The 23,971-nt window shown below is 29.7% G+C and overlaps 3 protein-coding genes across 10 annotated transcripts in view; 1 reads left to right on the top strand and 2 right to left on the bottom strand.

Moving 5' to 3' along the window:
• The window catches only part of LOC107449238 (innexin inx2), a 33,401-nt gene extending 25,473 nt beyond the window's left edge, over positions 1-7,928 (bottom strand). Inside the window, exon 1 of one of the 3 annotated variants that reach the window (XM_016064727.4) lies at positions 7,603-7,928. The gene's annotated coding sequence lies outside the window, so the exon portion shown is untranslated. Of the gene's footprint in view, positions 1-7,429; positions 7,580-7,602 lie in introns of those variants that run through there. The other 2 variants (XM_016064759.4, XM_016064735.4) reach the window with 2 other exon arrangements.
• An 11,157-nt stretch (positions 7,929-19,085) lies between these two features.
• Positions 19,086-22,663, bottom strand: LOC107449219 (innexin inx2). Its single transcript, XM_016064695.5, has one exon. The coding sequence runs from the start codon at positions 22,438-22,440 to the stop codon at positions 21,328-21,330; it is 1,113 nt and encodes a 370-aa protein (XP_015920181.1). The 5' UTR covers positions 22,441-22,663; the 3' UTR covers positions 19,086-21,327.
• A 327-nt stretch (positions 22,664-22,990) lies between these two features.
• Positions 22,991-23,971, top strand: part of IFT46 (intraflagellar transport 46) — a 32,052-nt gene continuing 31,071 nt past the window's right edge. For 2 of the 6 annotated variants that reach the window (XM_071180749.2, XM_043053152.3), the window contains exons 1-2: positions 22,999-23,115; positions 23,254-23,353. The gene's annotated coding sequence lies outside the window, so the exon portion shown is untranslated. Of the gene's footprint in view, positions 23,171-23,253; positions 23,354-23,971 lie in introns of all 6 variants that reach the window. The other 4 variants (XM_021144364.4, XM_043053149.3, XM_087159476.1 and 1 more) reach the window with 3 other exon arrangements.

Here is a 23,971-nt window from a genome sequence, read left to right as displayed (position 1 = left end):
TTCATAACCATTTCAATGATGAATAACTTTTTCTTAAATCTAAATAGTTGCAAATATGAAAAATAATTGTTTGGAAGTGAGCCGTTTGTGGAAGATTTCACCTTTAACACATAAAAAGACACCGGTATTTCAAGCTGTATTTCATGACCATAAATTATTATAGCTGTATTTCATAACCATTTCAATGATGAATAACTTTTTCTTAAATCTAAATAGTTGCAAATATGAAAAATAATTGCTTGGAAGTGAGCCGTTTGTGGAAGATTTCACCTTTAACACATAAAAAGACACCGGTATTTCAAGCTGTATTTCATGACCATAAATTATTATAGCTGTATTTCATAACCATTTCAATGATGAATAACTTTTTCTTAAATCTAAATAGTTGCAAATATGAAAAATAATTGCTTGGAAGTGAGCCGTTTGTGGAAGATTTCACCTTTAACCCATAAAAAGACACCGGTATTTCAAGCTGTATTTCATGACCATAAATTATTATAGCTGTATTTCATAACTATTTCAATGATGAATAACTTTTTCTTAAATCTAAATAGTTGCAAATATGAAAAATAATTGTTTGGAAGTGAGCCGTTTGTGGAAGATTTCACCTTTACCCCTAAAAAGACACCGGTATTTCAAGCTGTATTTCATGACCATAAATTATTATAGCTGTATTTCATAACCATTTCAATGATGAATAACTTTTTCTTAAATCTAAATAGTTGCAAATATGAAAAATAATTGTTTGGAAGTGAGCCGTTTGTGGAAGATTTCACCTTTAACCCATAAAAAGACACCGGTATTTCAAGCTGTATTTCATGACCATAAATTATTATAGCTGTATTTCATAACCATTTCAATGATGAATAACTTTTTCTTAAATCTAAATAGTTGCAAATATGAAAAATAATTGTTTGGAAGTGAGCCGTTTGTGGAAGATTTCACCTTTAACCCATAAAAAGACACCGGTATTTCAAGCTATATTTCATGACCATAAATTATTATAGCTGTATTTCATAACCATTTCAATGATGAATAACTTTTTCTTAAATCTAAATAGTTGCAAATATGAAAAATAATTGTTTGGAAGTGAGCCGTTTGTGGAAGATTTCACCTTTAACCCATAAAAAGACACCGGTATTTCAAGCTGTATTTCATGACCATAAATTATTATAGCTGTATTTCATAACCATTTCAATGATGAATAACTTTTTCTTAAATCTAAATAGTTGCAAATATGAAAAATAATTGTTTGGAAGTGAGCCGTTTGTGGAAGATTTCACCTTTAACCCTTAAAAAGACACCGGTATTTCAAGCTGTATTTCATGACCATAAATTATTATAGCTGTATTTCATAACCATTTCAATGATGAATAACTTTTTCTTAAATCTAAATAGTTGCAAATATGAAAAATAATTGTTTGGAAGTGAGCCGTTTGTGGAAGATTTCACCTTTAACCCATAAAAAGACACCGGTATTTCAAGCTATATTTCATGACCATAAATTATTATAGCTGTATTTCATAACCATTTCAATGATGAATAACTTTTTCTTAAATCTAAATAGTTGCAAATATGAAAAATAATTGTTTGGAAGTGAGCCGTTTGTGGAAGATTTCACCTTTAACCCATAAAAAGACACCGGTATTTCAAGCTGTATTTCATGACCATAAATTATTATAGCTGTATTTCATAACCATTTCAATGATGAATAACTTTTTCTTAAATCTAAATAGTTGCAAATATGAAAAATAATTGTTTGGAAGTGAGCCGTTTGTGGAAGATTTCACCTTTAACCCTTAAAAAGACACCGGTATTTCAAGCTGTATTTCATGACCATAAATTATTATAGCTGTATTTCATAACCATTTCAATGATGAATAACTTTTTCTTAAATCTAAATAGTTGCAAATATGAAAAATAATTGTTTGAAAGCGAGCCGTTTGTGGAAGATTTCACCTTTAACACATAAAAAGACACCGGTATTTCATGACCATAAATTATTATAGCTGATTATCATAACCATTTCAATGATGAATAACTTTTTCTTAAATCTAAATAGTTGCAAATATGAAAAATAATTGTTTGAAAGCGAGCCGTTTGTGGAAGATTTCACCTTTAACACATAAAAAGACACCAGTATTTCAAGCTGTATTTCATAACCATAAATTATTAGAATGCTAAATATGATACTTTTTACTTATTTTGACCTAAATTATTTTTATAAAAATTTAAAAGATGGATTTATTTTGAAGGGGCCGTGGGATACTTTGCCTTACAAGGTGAACTGTAAGAATAAAAATATTATGAACTTATGCTCTATATTATTCGGAAAACTGGACTCAAAACTAAAAAAGACAAAGCACTCTGTCGATTCATTCAACTTTTGAGAAAATAAATGTAACGCCAGCAATAATTTACGGTAGTATCCCCCGTAAAAAAACAAAAAAGTAAAACGGTTTGTTTTGCTCGTGTATATGTTCGTGCTGAAAAAGAAAATAACACGTTGTCACGCTCCATACAATAAAATACTCGGGGTTAATGATTTATCATACGATGTCAAGGCTTATCTTGTTTAAAATTGGTAAGTGCTTTTGAGAACTTTATTTAATTGAAAAATTGTTAATATAAAAGCAATTTAAGTCGTGTGGTAAATTGTTTCAAAAGGAATTGAAACAATTTCTTTAAATATTTTGTAATTTATGATGTAAAAAGTAGTACAAAAGCATTATGTGTTTTACTGTATACCAGCGATTCCCAATTTATTTTCGGCTGTGATGGAATCTTAAATGATCAATCTTCTTTCAGCGGAGCCTGACATTCAATAAAGTGAATGGAAACAATTGTGTACGCATTAAATAAAAGACTACTGATTCTTTTAAAACATATTACTCGAAAAAAAATTATTTTTTATCACTTTCATTTGTCATTAATAAGCTTAAAATAAGGTTTTGCTCCTGCCAGTTGAATTAGCTGGCCTGAAGCGTCATCTATAGTATGTATAGTTCTGAATTTGATTGTGGTGTTTGCTTCATGAGAAAATGAATATAATAAGTTGGTTTGTTTTTTGTTGAAATGAGGAGGAAAAATAAAAATGATAAATGGTGAAAATGGTTAATAAGGAAACATTTCTTTATTGGGAATTTTATTATGATTTGAAAAGCGCGATGAGAAATACTAATATATTTTTTTATAAATGCACGATAATAGATCTGCAAACTTTTTCTATTTCTTTTTTCACTGGTATTTTATTCTAGATAATTTCATAAAAAAACAATCTGATCAGGTGAATTCCACAGCGATGGCTTGGTTAATACGAATTCCGCAACCGGCTCGCACTGACAGCAATGCTGACGTAAAATTTTTTCAGTGGTAGACGGATCATGGGTTAAAGTCCCCTTGCCATCAGACTAACCGTGGGTTTCCTCTTCATGTAAAGCAAATGCGAGGTAGTTCCATCAAAAAGTCCTCCACGAAGCTTATATCCATTTCTACATCTAGCTCCTTAATAAGTAATTTACAATACAAACAAATCTATCTATAGCGGATTTTTCTTTTTTGCTCATAAGACATTTTTGTTTATTCCACAATAGTCAAAGTACAATATAAGCATTCATCTGTTGAAGAGAAATATTTTTTCTCTGTTTGTCTATTCAACATCTGATAGTACAAATAAAAATTAGATTGATAAAGCTGCATTTGAACTACTTGCAATATTTTAGAGTGTGGATCAGAACACGTGATGTGCAATCCAATTAAAAACACTCAGTCTTTCCTGAATTACTGGAAATGATAACTACAAACATTTTCACCTCCAGCCGTGCTGGCTCAAGGAATAGAGCGTTCGCCTTCCAATGAGGTGAACCGGGTTCGAATCACAGCAATGGCTGGTTGATACGAATTCCGCACCCGGGTCGTACTGAGTGCGAGCTTGGGTAAAATATTCTCAGTGGTAGACGCATCATGGGTTAGAGTCCCCTGACCGTCCGGCTAACTATGGGAGGTTTTCCTCTCCATGCAACGCAAATGCGGGTTAGTCCCATCAAAATGTCCTCCACGAAAGTTAATTTCTTCCAATACTTGATTTAGCAGTTCCCTTGTCTTCAGGATTGGGCTCAAAATTACAAGGCTACGGAATTCAACATTAGTAATAATAAACCCAAAATTAGCTCGGCTATTCAACGACTGTTATAATATAAAAAGTATGTTTTACTCGCAAGCTCGCAAAAAAAAGACAAAAAAAAAGAAAAAACATGCACCTGAAATTGACGCATTTATGTTCCACCCAAAATTTGCTTCATTAAAATTTTTTTCTTTATTTTTCAATGAACGATTAACATATTTCCAGTTCTTACACAATACTTCACGCTGAGAAGGCAATGTTTTCCTTCTTCAAATCAATGATTGACCTTTCGTTACTTCAATCATCCTTTAGAAAACATCTTTGGCAGCAGTTTTTCTTCTTTCCGTGATTCTGATTTAATGGGATGTAGTATTCAAATTTATTACCTCCTCACAACGTCACCAACCGCGTCAAGACCTTAACATCTAGTAATGAGATTGTTTTATAAAGCAAGAGAATAAATCAACAGTGCTGGGTATTGAAGAACTTTATATGGTCATATCGCGTTCCAGATCATTTAATTCCATATAAATTATTCGTCGTCAGAGAAGATATTTATGGCCTGTTTTTATTTCTCACATCATGGTGAAGTTATCTTAGTGAAAGGAAATAATTTCTTAGAATGTGTCTAAAATAAATGTTTTGTTTGTCTGGGTAGAGAGAAAAAAAATGGCTTAAGTCTTTGACCACAGGAATAAATTATTCTTAATCCTTTTATTGAATTTAGTTCGAATTTGATTTTTGTAATTCTTTTTTCACATAAAATATGGTTATTTTAATCCTTTTTTCATAGTAAAATCTGGTTATTTTAATCCTTTTTTCATAGTAAAATCTGGTTGTTTCAATACAGTTCTTAATTGGTAGCACTATGAGGGTTATTTTAGGAAGAATATTGCAAGCTATGGTTATTGTGATACTGCGAAAATCGATTTTGAAGGGACTTAAGAAGAGAACGAAACATGCGAGAGGTTTTGCGCTGTTGCGTAGCATCCCGCTTGTGTAGGTAAGTAGGTTCCGCCAAAATTTCTGGGAACGGTGATTGTTCTGATATAAGTAAGATACGCAAAGTTATATACGAGAACGTAAGGAAATACTACAAGAAACTGCTAAATCTCTCTAATAATTTAAATCTTCTTCAGGAATTCACACTATGCATTTTGTTACAAATAACATTATACATTCCTGACTCCCAAAATATGGGAGTAGCTACAATCGGAAAAATAGGGTCCTAAATGCTTAGAGAACTGTCAAAAGTTAGGGCCCCTTAATGTTAATTTCACTTTTTGCGTATTCCGCCTACTTAAAGTTGTCAGTATTTTAAATTTTTATTTCTAAATAAATATTTGGCCAATTTCCCTCAAATTTTAGATTACGTCATTTAAAGTTATAGATTAAATTGGTGCAAAAATTTGCATACTTCACGATTCACATTTTTTTCAATCATTAGTAAATTACAAAAAAAATGAATATTATTTTTTTTTTTACAGGGAATCTTTGGTGCTTAAAAATATCTTAGTTTGCTTAATTTGTTCCGGATATAATGGCGTCACACGTAAAAAAGTGTAATAAGAGGCCTAAGCTTTTTACCTATCTACTGCTTAAACTATTGGAACCATATTTTCCAAAATTAGGCTACTTCCTTAATTTTGAAGATCAAGAATCGAATTTCGTTGGGGAAAAGACATATTTATTCCGAGAAAATACAATAATTCTTAACTTAAAATATCATCTGCACTAATTAATTAGCATATTTAAGGTTAGGGCTCAGATACATTTAGAATGAGACTCAGTACGCGAAAATCCGATCATTAGATCACAAGTTATTAAGGTGTTCGATTTTTCATTTCGCGCACTACACTATTTTACCATCAATGAATATACCAACGAAGGCAGTACGTGAACCACTCGTGGTTACATAAAGTTCGGCGAAAATTTGAATTATGATTTGTTAAAATCGAAAATTTGATTTATGACTTGTTTTCTTTTAATCACTCGGTTAAAATTTAATTGCTTAAATGATTTTTTTCCAGTATTACAAAGATAATTTCAAAATAATATGTGACAAAGAAAAACAGCCTTTAGTTCCGGTTTACTTCAACTACTTTGATAAATGGTAATTACAACCTCAGAACTAGTATTTTAATATAAATATGCAGGGTACAACGAGAAAACAAAGCTAGTTTTCTAATCAAAACAGCTGCAAATGACCCTTATTTTACTCTGCATAATTAGTCAGAATCTGAAAGAATTAAGTATCTGGAAAGAATATGAACATTTTCCTTCTACTCTACCAGTGTCCCGTTAAAAAACAAAGAGTATCTCATTTGTTATTCACTAAACGTTGTCTGATTAATTAACCCTTTTTAACAACTGTCTTTTGGTAAATTGTCTTTTACACAGACCCAACCGGTTTTTCTTTATTTCATTCAATAGAAAATTTTTTGCTGTTTTATTGTTTTAAAAATTGTGGTGTAGTACTAGAGGTGCGTGTCAAATTTTCAATATTCCCTGCCTTTCGTAAATAGTGGAAAAAATTACTGTGGAGATTACAAAAGAATGGTTTTAATGCAAAGATTTTCCTCCTGTCACGGAAGCGGGTACCTATTTTTTCCATGTTAACTTATGGTAAATTATTAAATAATTAATATTTTTATTAATATTTTGTTTCATTGCATTCATTTAACTACCATACTTTAAGGCAGTAAAAATAGCTTGAACTTGAAACTTAAAACTTGTGCTTTGTACAACTTAGAACTTTGAAGAAGTTTTAAAAATACTTGCAACTCTGAAATTTAAGTAATTAGGTCCAATCGAGCATGTTTTAATTAATAAAAAGATTTAAAAAAATAAATAGTTTTTTAATTAATAGGAAAATATCGAGCAGGTAAGTCTCAGTAAGTTAAAATGTAAAAAGTGGAAAGCCTTTTTAATTTGAAGAAACCTGTAAATGGCTGGAATTATTTGGTATATTCCTCTCGCTTTGCTTGCTTGGAAGAAAAGATAATTTTAACAAATATAAATCTGAATACAAATATAAAGCTATAGCTCAAAAAATAAATTTATAATTATTGAAAAAAAAAAAGAATTTGTATTACATAAAATTCTAAGACTAAAGCTTTAGATCCTGAGACAAAGAGGATATTTGCCTAATCTATTAAAAACAAATAACTCTTTTTATTATTACAATAGAAAGAACTATTATTATTTACAAACTCAGATGCTTGGGTAAAAGAGTATAGTGGTTATAATAAATTATCTTATAATAATAATTATTTTCTTTTAAAAATTCATAACAATTGCACTTACCTTAGACAAAACAAAATATGATATATTGTATTAACTTCGTCCAAAATAAACTATAATGCTTTCTTACATAAACACAATAACTAATATACACAAAACAAAGTTGGATTATCATTATAATACAGAAAATCAAAATCTCTCTTTTTTTTAAAGTTAGATTTTGCTTTTTGTTTTACCTTGACGACTTGTGGGTTGACTGATCTTTCTAAGATGGAATATCTAACGTGCTTAATTCCTTATTCAGTAGAACTTTCTATTTACTTTCTTTAATAAAACAATTTTCTTTTCCCAATCAAATACTGTAAGATTCAATTTCCGTGGTGTCATAAAACTGCAACGTTAGTTTTGGTGAGTTAATATTATTTATACATAATTCAAACAATTACTAACTTTATTAATAGATTTATACTAATAAGTTGTATTTTTAAATGGCCTTACAACTAATTCATAACATGGAATTATGCTTCGAAAATCTGATGGATGAAGCACTTTTGTCAATGTCTGGGGGCTACTGTGGCCGAGGGGCATTGTTCTTTCGTTTATAGGAATTACATACATTTGTAGGCTTATATGCTCAATTGAGGCTTAAAAATCTAATCAAAACAGAAGGACAGATAGCACAATACAGAGAAGAACAGCACAAAGATCCATCCAGGGTAACAGCGGGATTCGAACCCGCTACCTCCACGCTTTGCACAGCGTTTGGCGGGTAATAGCGCTCGGTCAGGTGGGCTCGAATCCCACCTTTATCCTGGATTTATCTTTGGGTGGTCCTTCTCAAAACTGTTCATTCTGTTCTTCAATTTGATGGGGGCTTATAAGTTAGGAAAAATTTTTACGTCACACTAGAGCTGCACAATGGGCCATTAGCGACGAACTGGGAATCATCCCTTAAGATGATCCGAAGACATGCCATTACCATTTTGATCTTCAACAGTGAGGATGGCTCCTCTGCTTTAGTAGCCTAACCACCTACGCGCTAAGTCGAGCACTTTAAGGTAGAACAATTTAACGAGGACCGATACCATGCACCCTCAGTCCCTACACAGGCTGATCAATGTGGTCACCCATCCGCTTACTAACCGCAGCCAGTGATGCTTGACTTCGGTGTTCTACTGGGGAACCGTGTCTCTATGATGAGTCCACTGCAGGACAATTTCAAAAAAGAATATTCGAAAACTCACCTTATTCGAAAACTCACCTTTAAAAAAATATTTTTGTTAACGAATTTCTGTGAGGGATTTCTGTTCCCAGAATATTAAATAGGATAAGTAGAGCTGGGAGTTTTTGTGTATCCGTTTATCAATTTTACTACCAGGACCTGCATAATCTACTGGGAACCGTGTTTTACGACCAGTTCACTATGGAACTATTGATTTTAAAACACTCAGATTAAGCTTTAACACATTTTGAAATGATAAGTTAATTTATTAGTTTGAAGTTAAAATGATAACAGAAAACAATTATAATAAACCATAATTACTTGATCTTCTAATTTGTCCCGCAAAGAACTGATCGTATAAAGATACTGCTCCCAGCAGATCACCAAAGTCAAGCATCACTGGTTGTGGTCAGTAAGCGGGTGGGTGACAACTTTGATCAACCTACGTAGGGACCAAGGGTACGCGGTATTGGTCCTCATTAAATTGCTCGACTACCGGGGAATGCGCGACTGGTTGATAGGGCGTTGGGCCCATGTCCAAGAGATTGCGAGTTTGATCCCCGCCGTCCGAAGATTCCCCGTGTAGTAAATGGTGACTGGTGCACATTAAATCTGTCGGGTCACGAAGTCCCCAAGTTCCCATAACAAATCGATACGGGGAATTATACTGGAGATTGATAGTCCTCTGGTTTAGGTCGAAAATTACAATCTTTCAATGAATGAATGAATAGATGTATGAATGAGTTCGCCCTTTAAAACGGGCAGTGACGTGTATGTGGTTAAAATTTTTTCTCAAGGCTACGATTAAATTTGGCGATCGTTTAACGTCATAAATCGAAAAAATCGTCATTAATTGACTTCAAGTTTATATTGCGTATTTACAATTAATTCTTCACAGTAGCAAGTATGATCATTTAATATTATTGCATAGTTTTTATTTGTTTATTTTTCAAATAATTTCTTGGTAATTTTTTTTCGAAATTTCGAATTTATAAAAAAAAAAAAATAATCGGTATGCCAAAAAATAAATGATTATTTTATCTATTTCTGTAGCGATTTGCACGTATAATCGAAATTTTTTTTTTTTTTAAATTTAATTGAAGAGTGAAAAAAAGTCTTTATTTCTTTTGACCAAATGATTGGACTCGTTCTAAATGATTCGTCAGTTTCACTTAAAATTGCGCAAGCGATTTACGAAATCAGGTAATAAAACATTCTTTCTGAATAAACGTGCTCTTTTTCTGCGAATTTGGATTAATGACCTTCAAATTATAGCCACTATCAGGAAAACATGGTTCCAATAGTTTATAATTCGTAATAATAATTCGTAGCTTAAAATATTGCTTATACAGATTAATTAGTATATTTACGGGTAGGCCCTTTAACTATTAAAATTGAGACCTAATTCGTGAAAATTCGATTATTAGAGCTAAAGTTATTCAGGATGTTCGCTCTTTTTTGTTTTCGCCCATCGAAAAGGATTAATTGTATTCAGTTTCCTCATTGGCACTGTAGCATTAACATCATACCTTTTTTTTTATTAAATATATTTTATGTTGAGAGTGTTTTGTAATGATTTGAACTCCATCGTATCTAACAACATTCTTCAAGAATAATTTTAAGGAACCCATTTTTTTATTTATTGTTACATAAACATTAGTGGTAAAAGCGAGTTGTATCTCATTATTCCAACTTGGACTTTTTACGATCCTTGACCCTTCGATTTTTCACGACTTCATCGAAGAAAATCTGTTCAGTCGTCTGTTTTTTTTTTTTTTATGGCTTCGGAAAAATTAATTTTTATAGTTCTACAGAACTTTATTTAGAACTTGGTTTATTCCATTGTTTTGTCCATTATTCCATTGTTAAAAAGAAAAACGACTAAGAAATATGCTTATTTTTTAGCCGTTAGAATGTCCTAACCACGTACGACATTTGGTTTTATATTCTATCTTAGCATAAGGAGATATCCCAGATCTTTGATGTGGTCCATGGATTATATACCTTACAAATCATTATTATTCTATCAGTGTCATAAGGAGATATCCCAGATTTTTGATGTGACCCATGGATTATATACCTTACAAATCATTATTCTATCAGTGTCATAAGGAGATATCTCAGATATTTGATGTGACCCATGGATTATATACCTTACAAATCATTATTATTCTATCAGTGTCATAAGGAGATATCCCAGATTTTTGATGTGACCCATGGATTATATACCTTACAAGTTATTATTATTCTATCAGTGTCATAAGGAGATATCCCAGATTTTTGATGTGACCCATGGATTATATACCTTACAAATCATTATTATTCTATCAGTATCATAAGAAGATATCCCAGATTTTTGATGTGACAAATCATTATTATTCTATCAGTATCATAAGGAGATATCTCAGATTTTTGATGTGACCCATGGATTATATACCTTACAAATCATTATTATTCTATCAGTATCATAAGGAGATATCTCAGATTTTTGATGTGACCCATGGATTACATAACTTACAAATCATAATTATTCTATCAGTGTCATAAGGAGATATCCCAGATTTTTGATGTGACAAATCATTATTACTCTATCAGTATCATAAGGAGATATCCCAGATTTTTGATGTGACAAATCATTATTATTCTATCAGTATCATAAGAAGATATCCCAGATTTTTGATGTGACAAATCATTATTATTCTATCAGTATCATAAGGGATATCTCAGATTTTTGATGTGACCCATGGATTATATACCTTACAAATCATTATTATTCTATCAGTATCATAAGGAGATATCTCAGATTTTTGATGTGACCCATGGATTATATAACTTACAAATAATAATTATTCTATTAGTATCATAAGGAGATATCCCAGATTTTTGATGTGACAAATCATTATTATTCTATCAGTATCATAAGGAGATATCCCAGATTTTTGATGTGACCCACGGATTATATACCTCACAAATCATTATTATTCAATCAGTATTTACTGGTAATATCAGAAATAAAAACCCTCTCATCAAATTTACCGGTTGTCCTTGAATCAGTTTTCCCAAGTTGTAACAAAGAAAAAGGATGTTTTGAATAGCAATTTATATAAGATGTGAGATGAGATGGTCACGCAAGAGAGACATATAAGGTGAATGGCACACTCATCATTTGCACTCAAATCTGGAATAAGAAAGTGGTGGAATGACTTCGTAGCCTTCAGCAGGTAATAATTACGGGCAAGGTGGAAGGGGTCAAGCAATTGGAGTAGCATTCCTCCGACTGGTCAAGGTTTATCTCACTTTCTTTTATGTAGAATAAAGAATTGAGATTCTCCCAAATTATGATTTGTAATCTCTCGAATAAATTCTATCCCAATTTGTTAAGAATTTTTTTTCTTGTTATTTATAGAAAAGAGCTCGAAAAACCTGTTTTTTAACTAAGCACAAAAAATAGTAATGCTTTTAATATTTCATCGTCTTATTTAGGCGAGATGATGTTGATTACATATAAATGAAATGCCTGGTACCAAAATACTGTAAGAGAAACAGAAAAACATCCTGACCTTTTTTTCCGCATCATTTGAATTTCGGTAAATATATTTCGCGTATTTAGGTAGGCTGATGTTAACGAGTGTTTATAGTCAAAATCATCAAAGAATTGCTTTACAAAAATATTTTAACTCTTTTAAAAAAATATTTTTGTTCAAGTTTTGCATTCAGCATTTTTACTTCAGATTTTGAAATAATACCAACAAGTGAAGCACTGTCTGCGCTAAGCACAAAATAAAACAAAGAAAACGGAGATGGGTGGGGTAAAGAGATGTTTTTGATTGGAATCGCCAAAGGTAATAGAATAAACTCAAGACTTTTAAAAAAATAAATAAACAAATAATAAATAAGTAACAAAAATAAATAAATGAAATAAATTAATAAAAATTAAAAGGCATGTTTTTAAAAAGGTGAATTGAGTGCTGCTTTTAAAAACAAAAGTAAAGCATTCTCGCAACATTCCTTTGTGGGCCAAGGGGGGAGGGCCATGGACAGTGCCGGATTAAGCGTACACGGGGGCCCTGGGCCATTCAAATTTTTGGGCCCTTTGATAAAATTTTTTTCCTCGTATGTTTTTTATTTATTAAATTATAAAAGTATTTATATATCTTTTCATTTAAGAAAGCTTATTTAAAATAAAAATAAATAATAATAAATTAAATTTTATTTTACTTTGTTAAATTAGAACTAAAAAAATAATCATAACATTTTGAAAAAATTTGAAATTTATTAACACTTTATAAAATCAACGCTACTATATCATTGTTTTTCTTAATTTTTTAAAATTTATTTTCAAAAAATCTATTTTAAGGTCTCCCCTAATCATAGGGGGCCCCAGGCCATTCATGGTCAAATGAGTAATCCAGCACTGGCCATGGATATCAAGACTGTCATGTAACGCAAATGCGGGTTAGTTTCATCAAAAAGTCCTCCACGAAAGCTAGTTTGTTCCAGCAGTTCCTTTGTCTTCTGGATTGGATTCAAAATTACATGGCTACGGAGTTGAATATTGATAGACACAAACTCAGAATTGGAGCTGCAGTTCACGCCGGTTATAAAATTATGATATAAAATAAATAACATAACTAATTATTATATTTGAAATTATTCGCAAAAAAATATAAATTGTTCTGTTCTAAGTTTGATTCGAGTCAGCTTCTGGATCTATACATGTTGCCTGCAATGTACAAATGAATAAAATAAATAACTGAATAAAAAAATAAATAAAAAATTCAGAACAAAACAAAACACAAAAAATGACACCTATACTTTTATTTTTAGTTAAATTAATCTTGACCATTTTTTAATAATTAAAATTTTGGTTTAATTTAAGACAAATTACTAAAACCGAAACGTATAAAATTATGCATGAACTCAACTGTCCAATAATATAACCTGAGTTTATATGTATTGCAATACAAACATCAGAGAACACCATCACACAGTATACTTTTATTTAACGCAAACGAAATAAAATGCGCCCTAAAAATTTATAGCTTTCTTATTAAACTTTTAACAGCGTGTGATTCTATGAATCAATCTCTTTAAAAAGTGCAAATGATCAATAATAAAATAATAAATACAATAAATAAACAACGAGCTGTTACATAATATTTTGTACTTATTCACAAATAGTCGAACAAAAAATTGTTTTATAGTTCGGCAGCTTATTTACTACACTATTTTCAAAGAATCTGTCAGTTATTTTTATTAATAAATGCAGGCTAGAAGACGGAAGTGAGATTTCCGCACGCATAGAGCGTTTGGATGACGCAATTCCGTTTCTAGATTTCACACTTCGTTTTCGAGGTTATATAGTTGTTCTGATACGAGCGAATCCCGTTAAATTTGTAACGATATTCTGATATAAACAAATAAAAAATATTTCCTTTTTAAAGAAAAATGATTTTATTGTTTATAATAGAATTAATTTATTTTATATAACTATGTGTGGGTAAAACGTTAACTAATAAAACGTTAATGACAATTTTTAGAAGCTCCCCATTTCTTTTAATTTACAATATTCCAACTATCGAATTTTTCTTATTAAGTTCTCGAAGTTTTGTTGGTGGGGGCATTGGCGTGTGGTTAAGGTGTGTGTTTATATCATCTTCATAAGCAAGCACTTAGGAGTATACAATGAATTTCGAAATATATATTTGATTCTAATTTTAGTTTTCTAAAAAAAATAATATTTAAAATTTTAGAATGCAGATAAACATCAAAATCAGCAAGAGGCCGTTCAAAAAGTACTTACATACCGAAGGGGAGAGGGGATTTGCTATTTTGCACGGTTTTGTACGATGGAGAGGGGGGGAAGGTATTATTCAAAGTACGTACATTATAAGCATACACCAAATTTAAATTTTATTTAAAACATAATTATTTTAATTTTTATGAAAAAGGGGGGTAGACCAATAAAATGTACGTACTCTAAGGGTATGTACGGTAATGTTCGATGGGGGGGGAGGGGTTAAAATTTCTCCATTTTTGTGTACGTACTTTTAGAACGGCCTCCAACATTTAAGATACATAGATTCTTAATATAAGCCTGAATTTTTTTTTCAATTTCTTTCTAGAGTTGGTAGTTCCGCTCCATTTACTCGCCAGCCCTTCTGATTCTTTTGCAAAATTTTTTATTTCTGATTAGTTCAAAGTAAGTTCAATAACACTTTCTTATAACTTTTAAGAGAATTTAATTGAAGGAAAAAATTTTTTTTATTAGCGAGCTAAAATTATCCAATTGAAAAAAAAATACAATCATCTTTTAATAAAAATATTTAATTGTAATTTTAAGTTCATCAACCCCCTTTTACAATTTTTTTAAAGGTAAAATGGTCCTGCAAGTAAATAAATGGTTTTAGCACACTGAATGCGAATCTAATGTGTTTTTTGCAAACGTCGGCAGCTCTTTCGTCTTTTACCTTATTTAGTTTTTTTTCATCTTAGCGTGAGATTAAGTTTATAACTGCTGTTTCATTTTTCGTTAAAAATGAAGATTATTCGAAATCATATATTTATGGGGAGCTGGTACTTATTTGGCTGTTTTTTTAGATTTGAATTAAAATTTAATAATATTATTATTATAAACTATTTTTGTTTTTATTTATGTAGTTATTTGGATTTAAACATTTAAAATTGCAAACCTTATAATTTAAATATAGTATGATTCGCAGAAAATTTAGTACAATGTATAACACAATTTAGCACAAAAAAATACAACATCAATAACTCTTTTTTCCGGTTTTTCGATGCACACTTTTTTTTTCTAAAGGTATGTGCTTGGGAATAAATTTCAAATATACAAATTAATCCGTAGCTAACCGATAATTAAAAAAAAAAAAAAAAAATCAACTATGAAACTTTTTCAAAATGACCATACTTTTTTTGTTGAATCTATAATAATTAATTATTCGGAGCTCGCAGTCGAAATTTTGTGACAATTGATATTGTTATTTTGGTATATCTTAAAGACTATAAGTATGGCAATCAAAAAATTATTGCCCTCGGATATGAAACTCGTTATAACCAAGGACAACTTAATGCAGGAACTCATTTTTAATAGTTATTTAACTTAATACTGCGCAAAAATGTTTGATGCTTAAAATTTCGTAGTTTATAAATTGTAATTCCTTGAAATCTATCGCAAAAGTCTTTTTTTCTTCTTCTATTAAAAAACAAACTATTTGTTAGAACAAATTTTTCTCTCCATTATAGTATAACACTTCAACTTCTTCTCACTTGAAATTATAAAGCTTGTTTCCATCTTCCCCTCCAGGTATTTGGAAATCCTTAAACCAAAAAGAAATTATAAATGGGTATTTTTATTAACTAAATGATTTTCGATTCACAAGTTAGCATTATTATAACAAACATTATGAAATTTACTATGATATTTTGAAAGAAAATGAGATACATGAACCCACAATGACTGATCATGAACACGCAACGTAAAAATAGAATAGCTCGAAATAATTTAACTCAAAAGGTTTTTCCATGTTGTAAAAATGTCAAGATTGAGCAGTTCTAATTTTCTACCTGACGAAATAGTGAATAGATTTGCATCAGTGGTAGCAGGTCGACGGGCGTGATCTTATGACACTTGCACATGGTCGAAGTAATATGCGAAGAAGAATATCAAATCCGTGAAACAAACGTACATGCCATTGTCTTTTAAGAAAATGATGGCTTTCCGTCACCGGGAAAAATAATTTTCTTATGCTCTTGTTCGTACATATAGTCTGTTTGAAATTTTTTTTTGGTCTCTAAACTTGTAAATATACATAGACTATAACTGAATTTCAGTTTATCGACAGTTCTTATTACTTTTATAAAAATCGTAAGAAATAAAGTCAGCTTATAACTTAATTAGAAACTGCACCAGTTTATTGGATTTTGCAATGAAAAAGTTTTTTTAAGTTATACAGTTAAACGCTTTAAAACATTATAGTTTTATACGTAATATATTCGAAAGTATTATTTAGTCGTATCTAGATAGCAATAAAATTTATTACCTTCACTTTTAAGGTTTAGGAACTATACATATCAATCCCATAATACTGTTGCATTACAGAGTATCAATTTTCAAATTGTACGCAATTTACAAGATTAGGTAAACTTATATAACTGAAAAATTAAGTTGTTTTAGAAATAAACAATCAAATTAGTGAGAAATGTGCAAATATAAAAATGTGCTATTTATTACATCTTTCAAGCAGAATTTCTCAAGATTTTATTTTTACAATAAACTGAAATCGATAATAAAGCACATTTTTCGGCATAAAGAATTTTTGTTAATGTAATCTAGCTAATTGTGAAAATATATTATATATCACAAAAAGTTATGGTTTTATTCATCTTTTAGAATCATCATTAGAAATATGTTATAAAAATGAAAATAAAAATATTTTAATTTTTTAGAGGAAAACAGTTATAAATAATTTGTATGTTTAAACGCAATTTAATTGACTGAAATTACACCATTTAATTCGTGATTATTTACACATATAGCGCATTCAAATATACTCAAAATGTTTAGAGCTTTTTGAGAGATATTTTTATTTGGAAACTAAAATACTACTGTAAAATTAATCTATTAATGATTCATATTAATTTTATTTTTCTGCACTTTTTCTCAATTAAACACAGTAAGCATGATTAGGTATGTATGATTTAAAGTTATTTCTAATTAGATTAATTTCGTGATAATTAAAAATCATTTAAATATATTTTAAGCGTAGAAGAGTATTGAAAAGTGAGATTTATTTCCAAAGAAAGGGAATATAAATGAACAAGTAAATGCATAACAGGTGTAAAAATGCTGTTTAAGAAAATATGTTCATTTATTCTGAGAGAAATGTGTACTTTTTTGAATTTGTCTTCGCTCACATGTTCATCTTAGAACTTCAATAAAGTAAGAAAACAGGAAATCGGACTGAGCACTTAAAAAGTCCCCAGCTCAGTCACAATCAGAAAAAAAAAAAAAAAAAAATGAGTAAATAAAAAATGTATTTATGATGAAATTACAAGAAAACTGAAAGTTTCAACAGCGTGGCAAGCTTCATTTGAGGAATTCTGAAGAAAAAAGTTGAGTGAATCTGTTAACCATGTGGCAGAATTTATTTGGGCTTTTTGCTACATACTTCTCTAATACTAATATCTTTCTGCAAGGTAAATTTAAAATAACAAATATACATGTTTCTAATTTAAAGTAACAGAAGCGCCAACTTTAAAAAAAAACTTTTGGGATCAAATAAAAATGTTTTTGAAATTGAATATATAATCTTTTCTTAAATTCTAATTTTATGGGCAATATTCTCGTGTTTTGTAGGGGGGGGGGAAACACTAAATATATCCTTTTTGCACTTTGTAAATCATCATCACATTAAAAAAAATAATTAAAAAACATCGTGAAATCCGTAGCAGTAATTACCGAAAAAAAAAAGATCGGCAGCGAAATCACGCGAATCGGACTCTTCGAAACAGTGTAACTGCGTGTTTTTATTTCGAGATTCAGTTGTAATCAATATATCGTATTAAAAGTATCGGATTTTAAAAGCTATGAGGAAATCAATAATAATTAATGCATAAAAAATAGAGCAAAAATTTCTACAGAAAATAAAATAAAATTTTTTTACTTCCCAAAGGAAGAATCTTTCTGCAAGAACTCAGAAATGTTCTGCGAAATTGACTTCTCTTTCTTCGTTATTGAAATTTGTAATATACATAACATCCAGACATGTGACAGAACCAGTAAAAAAAAAAAAGAAAAGAAAAAAAAAGAAAAGAAAAAAAAAGAAGACCGAAATGGTGTATTTTAAGATTTTAATGCTGCACAATTATACAAAAATATACCAAAAGTACAGATAAAAAAATATTGAAAAATCATATGTTTGAAAATTTCAAACCTGCAGTCAAATTTAAAGTTAATTAAGTGTAAATACTCACATATTAACCCTTTGTGGTCATATTGTTTATACATGGGTGTCATGCTGGTCGGAATTAATTGACTTAAATACAATTTATAAAATATTTCTAATTCTATGTTTCTCAAGCTTGTGGTCTTAATATAATATAATATATTAAGACCATATATATTACAAAATTAAATTTTGAAATAAAAAAAAAAAAATTTAAAAAACTCTTATTCAAGTGCTGTAGGGGGAATCCGTTATTTTTGCTAACAAGAGAGAAAACTGTAAATCCAATTTTTTTTATTCCCCCCCCCCTTAGAATTTGATTACTAAACATTTAAATACATTTTTTGTTTTAAAAATAACTAAATGACGTTTAAATTTCAATGGATGATTTTCTTTTTACTCCATATAGTTAAACAAAAGAAATAGTGAATAGAGCAAGACACCAACAGAAAAAATACTGCAAACAATGTATGAACAAACCGTTTTTCACTGTGAAATTGTTTGAAAACCATTAAAAATAATAACACAAAAGTATATGTAAATATTTTATTACAAAAAGATAAAAACAGCATCAATATCTTATAATTGGATATTTTTAGATGAATTGACATATGAAACTACACTAAGTCAATGGCAGTTTGCAATACTTTGACACAACTAAAAATTTTAAGGGGTGAGAAAGCTAAAAAAAAAAAAAGTCACAGCTGCTTAAGTTTTATGAGACTTTTAAATGATCAAATTTTTATCCTTAATAACTCATTTCAACTTAATGTCCAATAATAAAATTACTATTACACTGTAATAATGAAAAAGAGAAAATATATTAACATTGAACAATTCCAATTTAATATGAGTTGAAAAAAATTCTCTTTAAAGGAAAAAAAAAAAAAAAAAACTTATGTCCATCAGCTGTACCAGTCACAAGCAAAAGGTTAAATACTCACTCTGAATAGTTATGTTGATGATTAACATAGATCAACATGGTATATAAAAAAAAAAAACAAATTTGCAAAACAGTTACAATTCATGTAATAAATAGGCGATGATATGACTTATATATCTGACGAAAATTGCACAATATTTCACAATTAAATAAACACATAAAAACGAGACTAAAAATTTAAACTATGGCAAAATTGAACACATTTTTTTAAAAACAAATACAATAAATTACAAGCATACATGAGTAAATTAGAAATATTTGATACTTTTTAAAAAATATAAATATTTTGATTATTAAATAGCAATAATTATAAATTTTGATATTTCTACAGCTCAGTAGATAAAATAAACCAATACACATGCTTTTTTTAGAAATTTATATGTACCTAAACATTAGATATAAATAATGAAGTACTGCACAAAATTATAAATTAATAGTTAAAATTTTGATAATTAAAAACTCTGATATTTTTTGCGCTCAGTCCATAAACATGATAATCCAATACATATAGTCTTTAAAAATATATATACTAATAATTAGAACCAAAAACATGATGAAATACCACACAAAATTTAAATAAAATCTAACTACATTCTAAATAAAGTGCCCAGTCTATGATTAAATCTATTAATGATTCAAATCTATATTTTAAAATTATAAGCAATGTAGTAGTTATAAATATTTAAAATATTGATTGATCTTCTATTGTGAACAGTATATATTAACTGTATACTTCCAACAACACAAGCATTTATAAAATATAGGAACATAAGTTTTTCAGCACTTTAGTTGCTGAAACATTAGTACTTGGCTTGAATTATCACAGCACAGCAATGAAATGAAGACTTTATTATTCATAGCATTGGGGAGATTATTTGGTACTTTTCGGTTAGACAGATACAAAGAAATACGATTTTTCTTTTTAACTTATTTTCATTTAAATTATTTTATGAACACCTCCATTTCGTTCAGTGTTAAAAAAAAATGGTAAAAAAAAAGTTGGCAAGCATTTTTGGCGACTCTTTGCTTGTACCCAGCTAATAAAAAGATAATTTATTTAAAATAAGTAGTCTAGTTAAGTAGGTAAAATGAGATTTTATGTAGTCTAATGATTCATTATAATGCTAAGGCTTAAACAAAATAATGAAGTCTATGAAATAGACAATAATACTAAGATCATCACATTGAATTCTGAAACTCACAATACATATAAAAAATAGAACACATTTAAAAATGAATTTTCATAATGATATAAAAGCATTCATGAGATTAACTTGATTACTGAGATTTCGGTATACTGTATCAATACAATGATGATGTGATGACAAATAAAAGTCTTAAAATTGTAGAAAAAGTTAATTAAAGTGGTATTTTTTGTTGAAGGACCTTTCCAAATGTGATTTTGCAATTAAAATGAGACAGAAAGGTAAGCTAAGACTTCATACTTTTCTCTAAAATACAGCAGTGATAAAACACATTCAAGAAGGTTTTCACAAAAATATAAAAAACGTTGTGAAGCAAACTTAATAATTGAGATTTTTAGTAAACACTGCATCAATACAATATTGATGATATGAAAAACTAAACAAAAACAGTAATTTTAGAAGATGGTCTATTCTGTTTTATATTCGGTGACAAGTTTGATGATACGAAAAGAATACATATTAATTGTTCGAAAAAAACATTCAGACTTTACATTAAGAATACCTCAGTCATTAAATTGACTGAGAATGTCAAAAGCATTGATGAAATTAACTGGATAAATGAGATTTTGATAAAAATTGTATCAATACAGTAATGATGACTAATGAAAAAGTTTTATAATTCTCAACTACACGAAAGTTGTATGTTTTGAAGTTGAAGGTTTCATATAACCATTCTGTTCCATTTCTGCTGCCAGTTTGCTGATAACAAATCCATAATTGCTGGCATCAAGATTTTTAGACAGCAAATAAAGAATAAACCAGTCACTTAATTGAGATCGACCAACTAACCTATCCAGGGCACCCTTACTAGCATGTGGGGCTCTGGTCACCAAAACACAGTACCTAAACAGAGGCATTGCAGCAAGCATCAAACGATATGCCAACACCAAAACTGTCATACCACAAAGAAACAGCATCCAGAACCACAGAAATATGAAAATTTTTTCATTCAGCACATTCAAAGGAAGAATACATAATGCATCTACTCTTTGCACGTCTCCCGATGATCCATAATCATGAAACAGACATTTGGTCATGCGAGGAAATGCTTTTACCAAGGGATCCGTGCGATATTCTTGATCCCATTGGCTCCATTGCATAACCTTTATGCCAAACGTTGTGAAGGTGCCTCCAAGAAAATTGTCTAGAATCCACATTTGACCCACTACATTGGCTAAAGTAAGGATCTCACAAAATATATATTTCTTGAAATAAGCACCAAAATGACCCATGTGTAGATGTAAGGAGTGCGATAGCAAATTCACACTTTTGTCTCTTTCAGAATCTCTTAATAAAGGATCATGCAAATTCAGACTTAAAGCTCTAATTACGCCACTTTCCCAGCATCTCCATAGGTATCTTGGCAAATAAAACAAAACACCTTGAAGGAATAATACAATGGCAACCCATTGGTAATAACCATGGTACACTTTATTTTGTCCTCTGACGTAGCTGTCAATGCCTGGATGGGGGATGTGGACCCCCACCGTGCCATTCCAAGCATGGGGTAAAATGTAAGTTCCGTGAATCCAGCAAAAATTTTCCAATGCTTTTATGCGGGCTACATCTCGCTGTAAGCAGTGTATAGGATCTCCAAAATGTTGACGACATGACAGCAATATGCTGCAGCAAAGTAAGATTAGAACTGTCCAACGAGAATGCAATCTAAACACAAAGCTGTCAGTGCAAAATTCGCGTGCTTTGAGAAGTCCTTTTAAATTGGCGAAAAGCGTAATCATAATCAAATAATAGCAGAAAACTTATTCAACTCGGAAAATATATTTGTTTCTTTTTTAATGGGAGAATACAAACCAGAAAACTGAAATGTTTTCTTAGTCCATCATTACAGTTTCTAAACATATGATGAAACACTTACTAGCGTATCATAATGTGCGACCTAACATCACTGTTTTGCTTTTGGAATGAAATATTTTAACTCCTCCCATCTTGCAATGAAATGAGTAATGCAAAATACGGTTATGATTATTTCAGAAAGTAGCACTGAATATATTTGTTGCTTTTGCGAACATGCAGTTTTTTAAGTCGATTAAGTTTTTTCAAATGCATTGCAAATTTTGTATACAGGAACGAAAACTCGTTAGTCGGTTCACAGTCTTTGATTTTTAGCAATCTGTATATTTCTTAATTTTTTTGCCTAATTTAATTAAATAGATGGTTTCAAATTAAAATTTAATAATTTTATAGATCAATATTACGTAAGTTTGCTTGTTGAAAGTTATGAAATATTTTCATTTTAAATAGAAAAATGGTTTAAGTAACTGTAGCTGGCTTCTTCTGTTATATCTTGTCGTCATAGAAACAACTAAACGAACAACAACGAATAATCAAAATGAATTTTGGAAGAAATAATTATTATTTTAAACCCTTTCCTGTCTACTTGGTTGCATTTTGTAGTAAATATTTGTTTCTTAATACGTTTTTTGCTCTTTTCACATAAAACTATTGCATGTACTATGCTTTTTTCTTCTCATTTTAGAGTTTATTAATACTATATTAATATTTCTCATTTTAAACTTCAATTGAACTTTCAGAATCTGCTCCGAAATGCTGTATAATTATTTGTAATATTAATTAAGGAAATGGAAACCTGACTTTGATTTTTTTCGTTTCCCTTAAATTTTCTACTGTGTGGTAAGTCGATTTTCTTCATAAAATGTAACACTTTTCATACTTCTGTTACATTATGTTCAGTTTACCCATTTAAACATTAGCAATTCTTAGTGAACATTTGTATGGAAAATGCATCTATGAGCAATTTTATTCTCCGTTTGCTCAAAAAAATATTTTTACATGGGATTTTAAACGTGAGTGCAATAATGTTGTACAATTAAATGTACAAAAACGGTCTTTATTTTATGTGTTTAAGTTTAAGAATTTCCTTTCCATTTAGAATAAATAATGAAGTTTCATGTATAAATAGACTGAAATGTAATAATACATTGTGTGGCCATGTAATGCCTTTTCTTTATTAAAGATAAAATTTTCCGTCTAGTATTAAAATTTTATTATTAAAAATTTAAAAAATAATAGATTTGAGTTAGTTTAAAAATATTTTTGTTCAGCACATGGTTCGTAAGTTTCAGAATGTCAAATTTAGATTTTAACTTTGTTATTTAGAGCTACGTTTGATTATAGAAATTTTTTTAGTTTGTTTTTAACTTAATTTTTGAGGATAAAGTATCATTTGACAATACATGCCTTTCAAAAAGATAGAAAATTAAAGTGTCACAATATTAGGTTTGGAGAAAT

The sequence above is a fragment of the Parasteatoda tepidariorum genome, chromosome 3 (genome assembly GCF_982258835.1).
Source record: "Parasteatoda tepidariorum strain Cologne lab strain chromosome 3, Ptep-v5.0, whole genome shotgun sequence".
NCBI lineage: Eukaryota > Metazoa > Arthropoda > Arachnida > Araneae > Theridiidae > Parasteatoda > Parasteatoda tepidariorum.
This window is presented reverse-complemented; position numbering and strand designations above follow the sequence as displayed.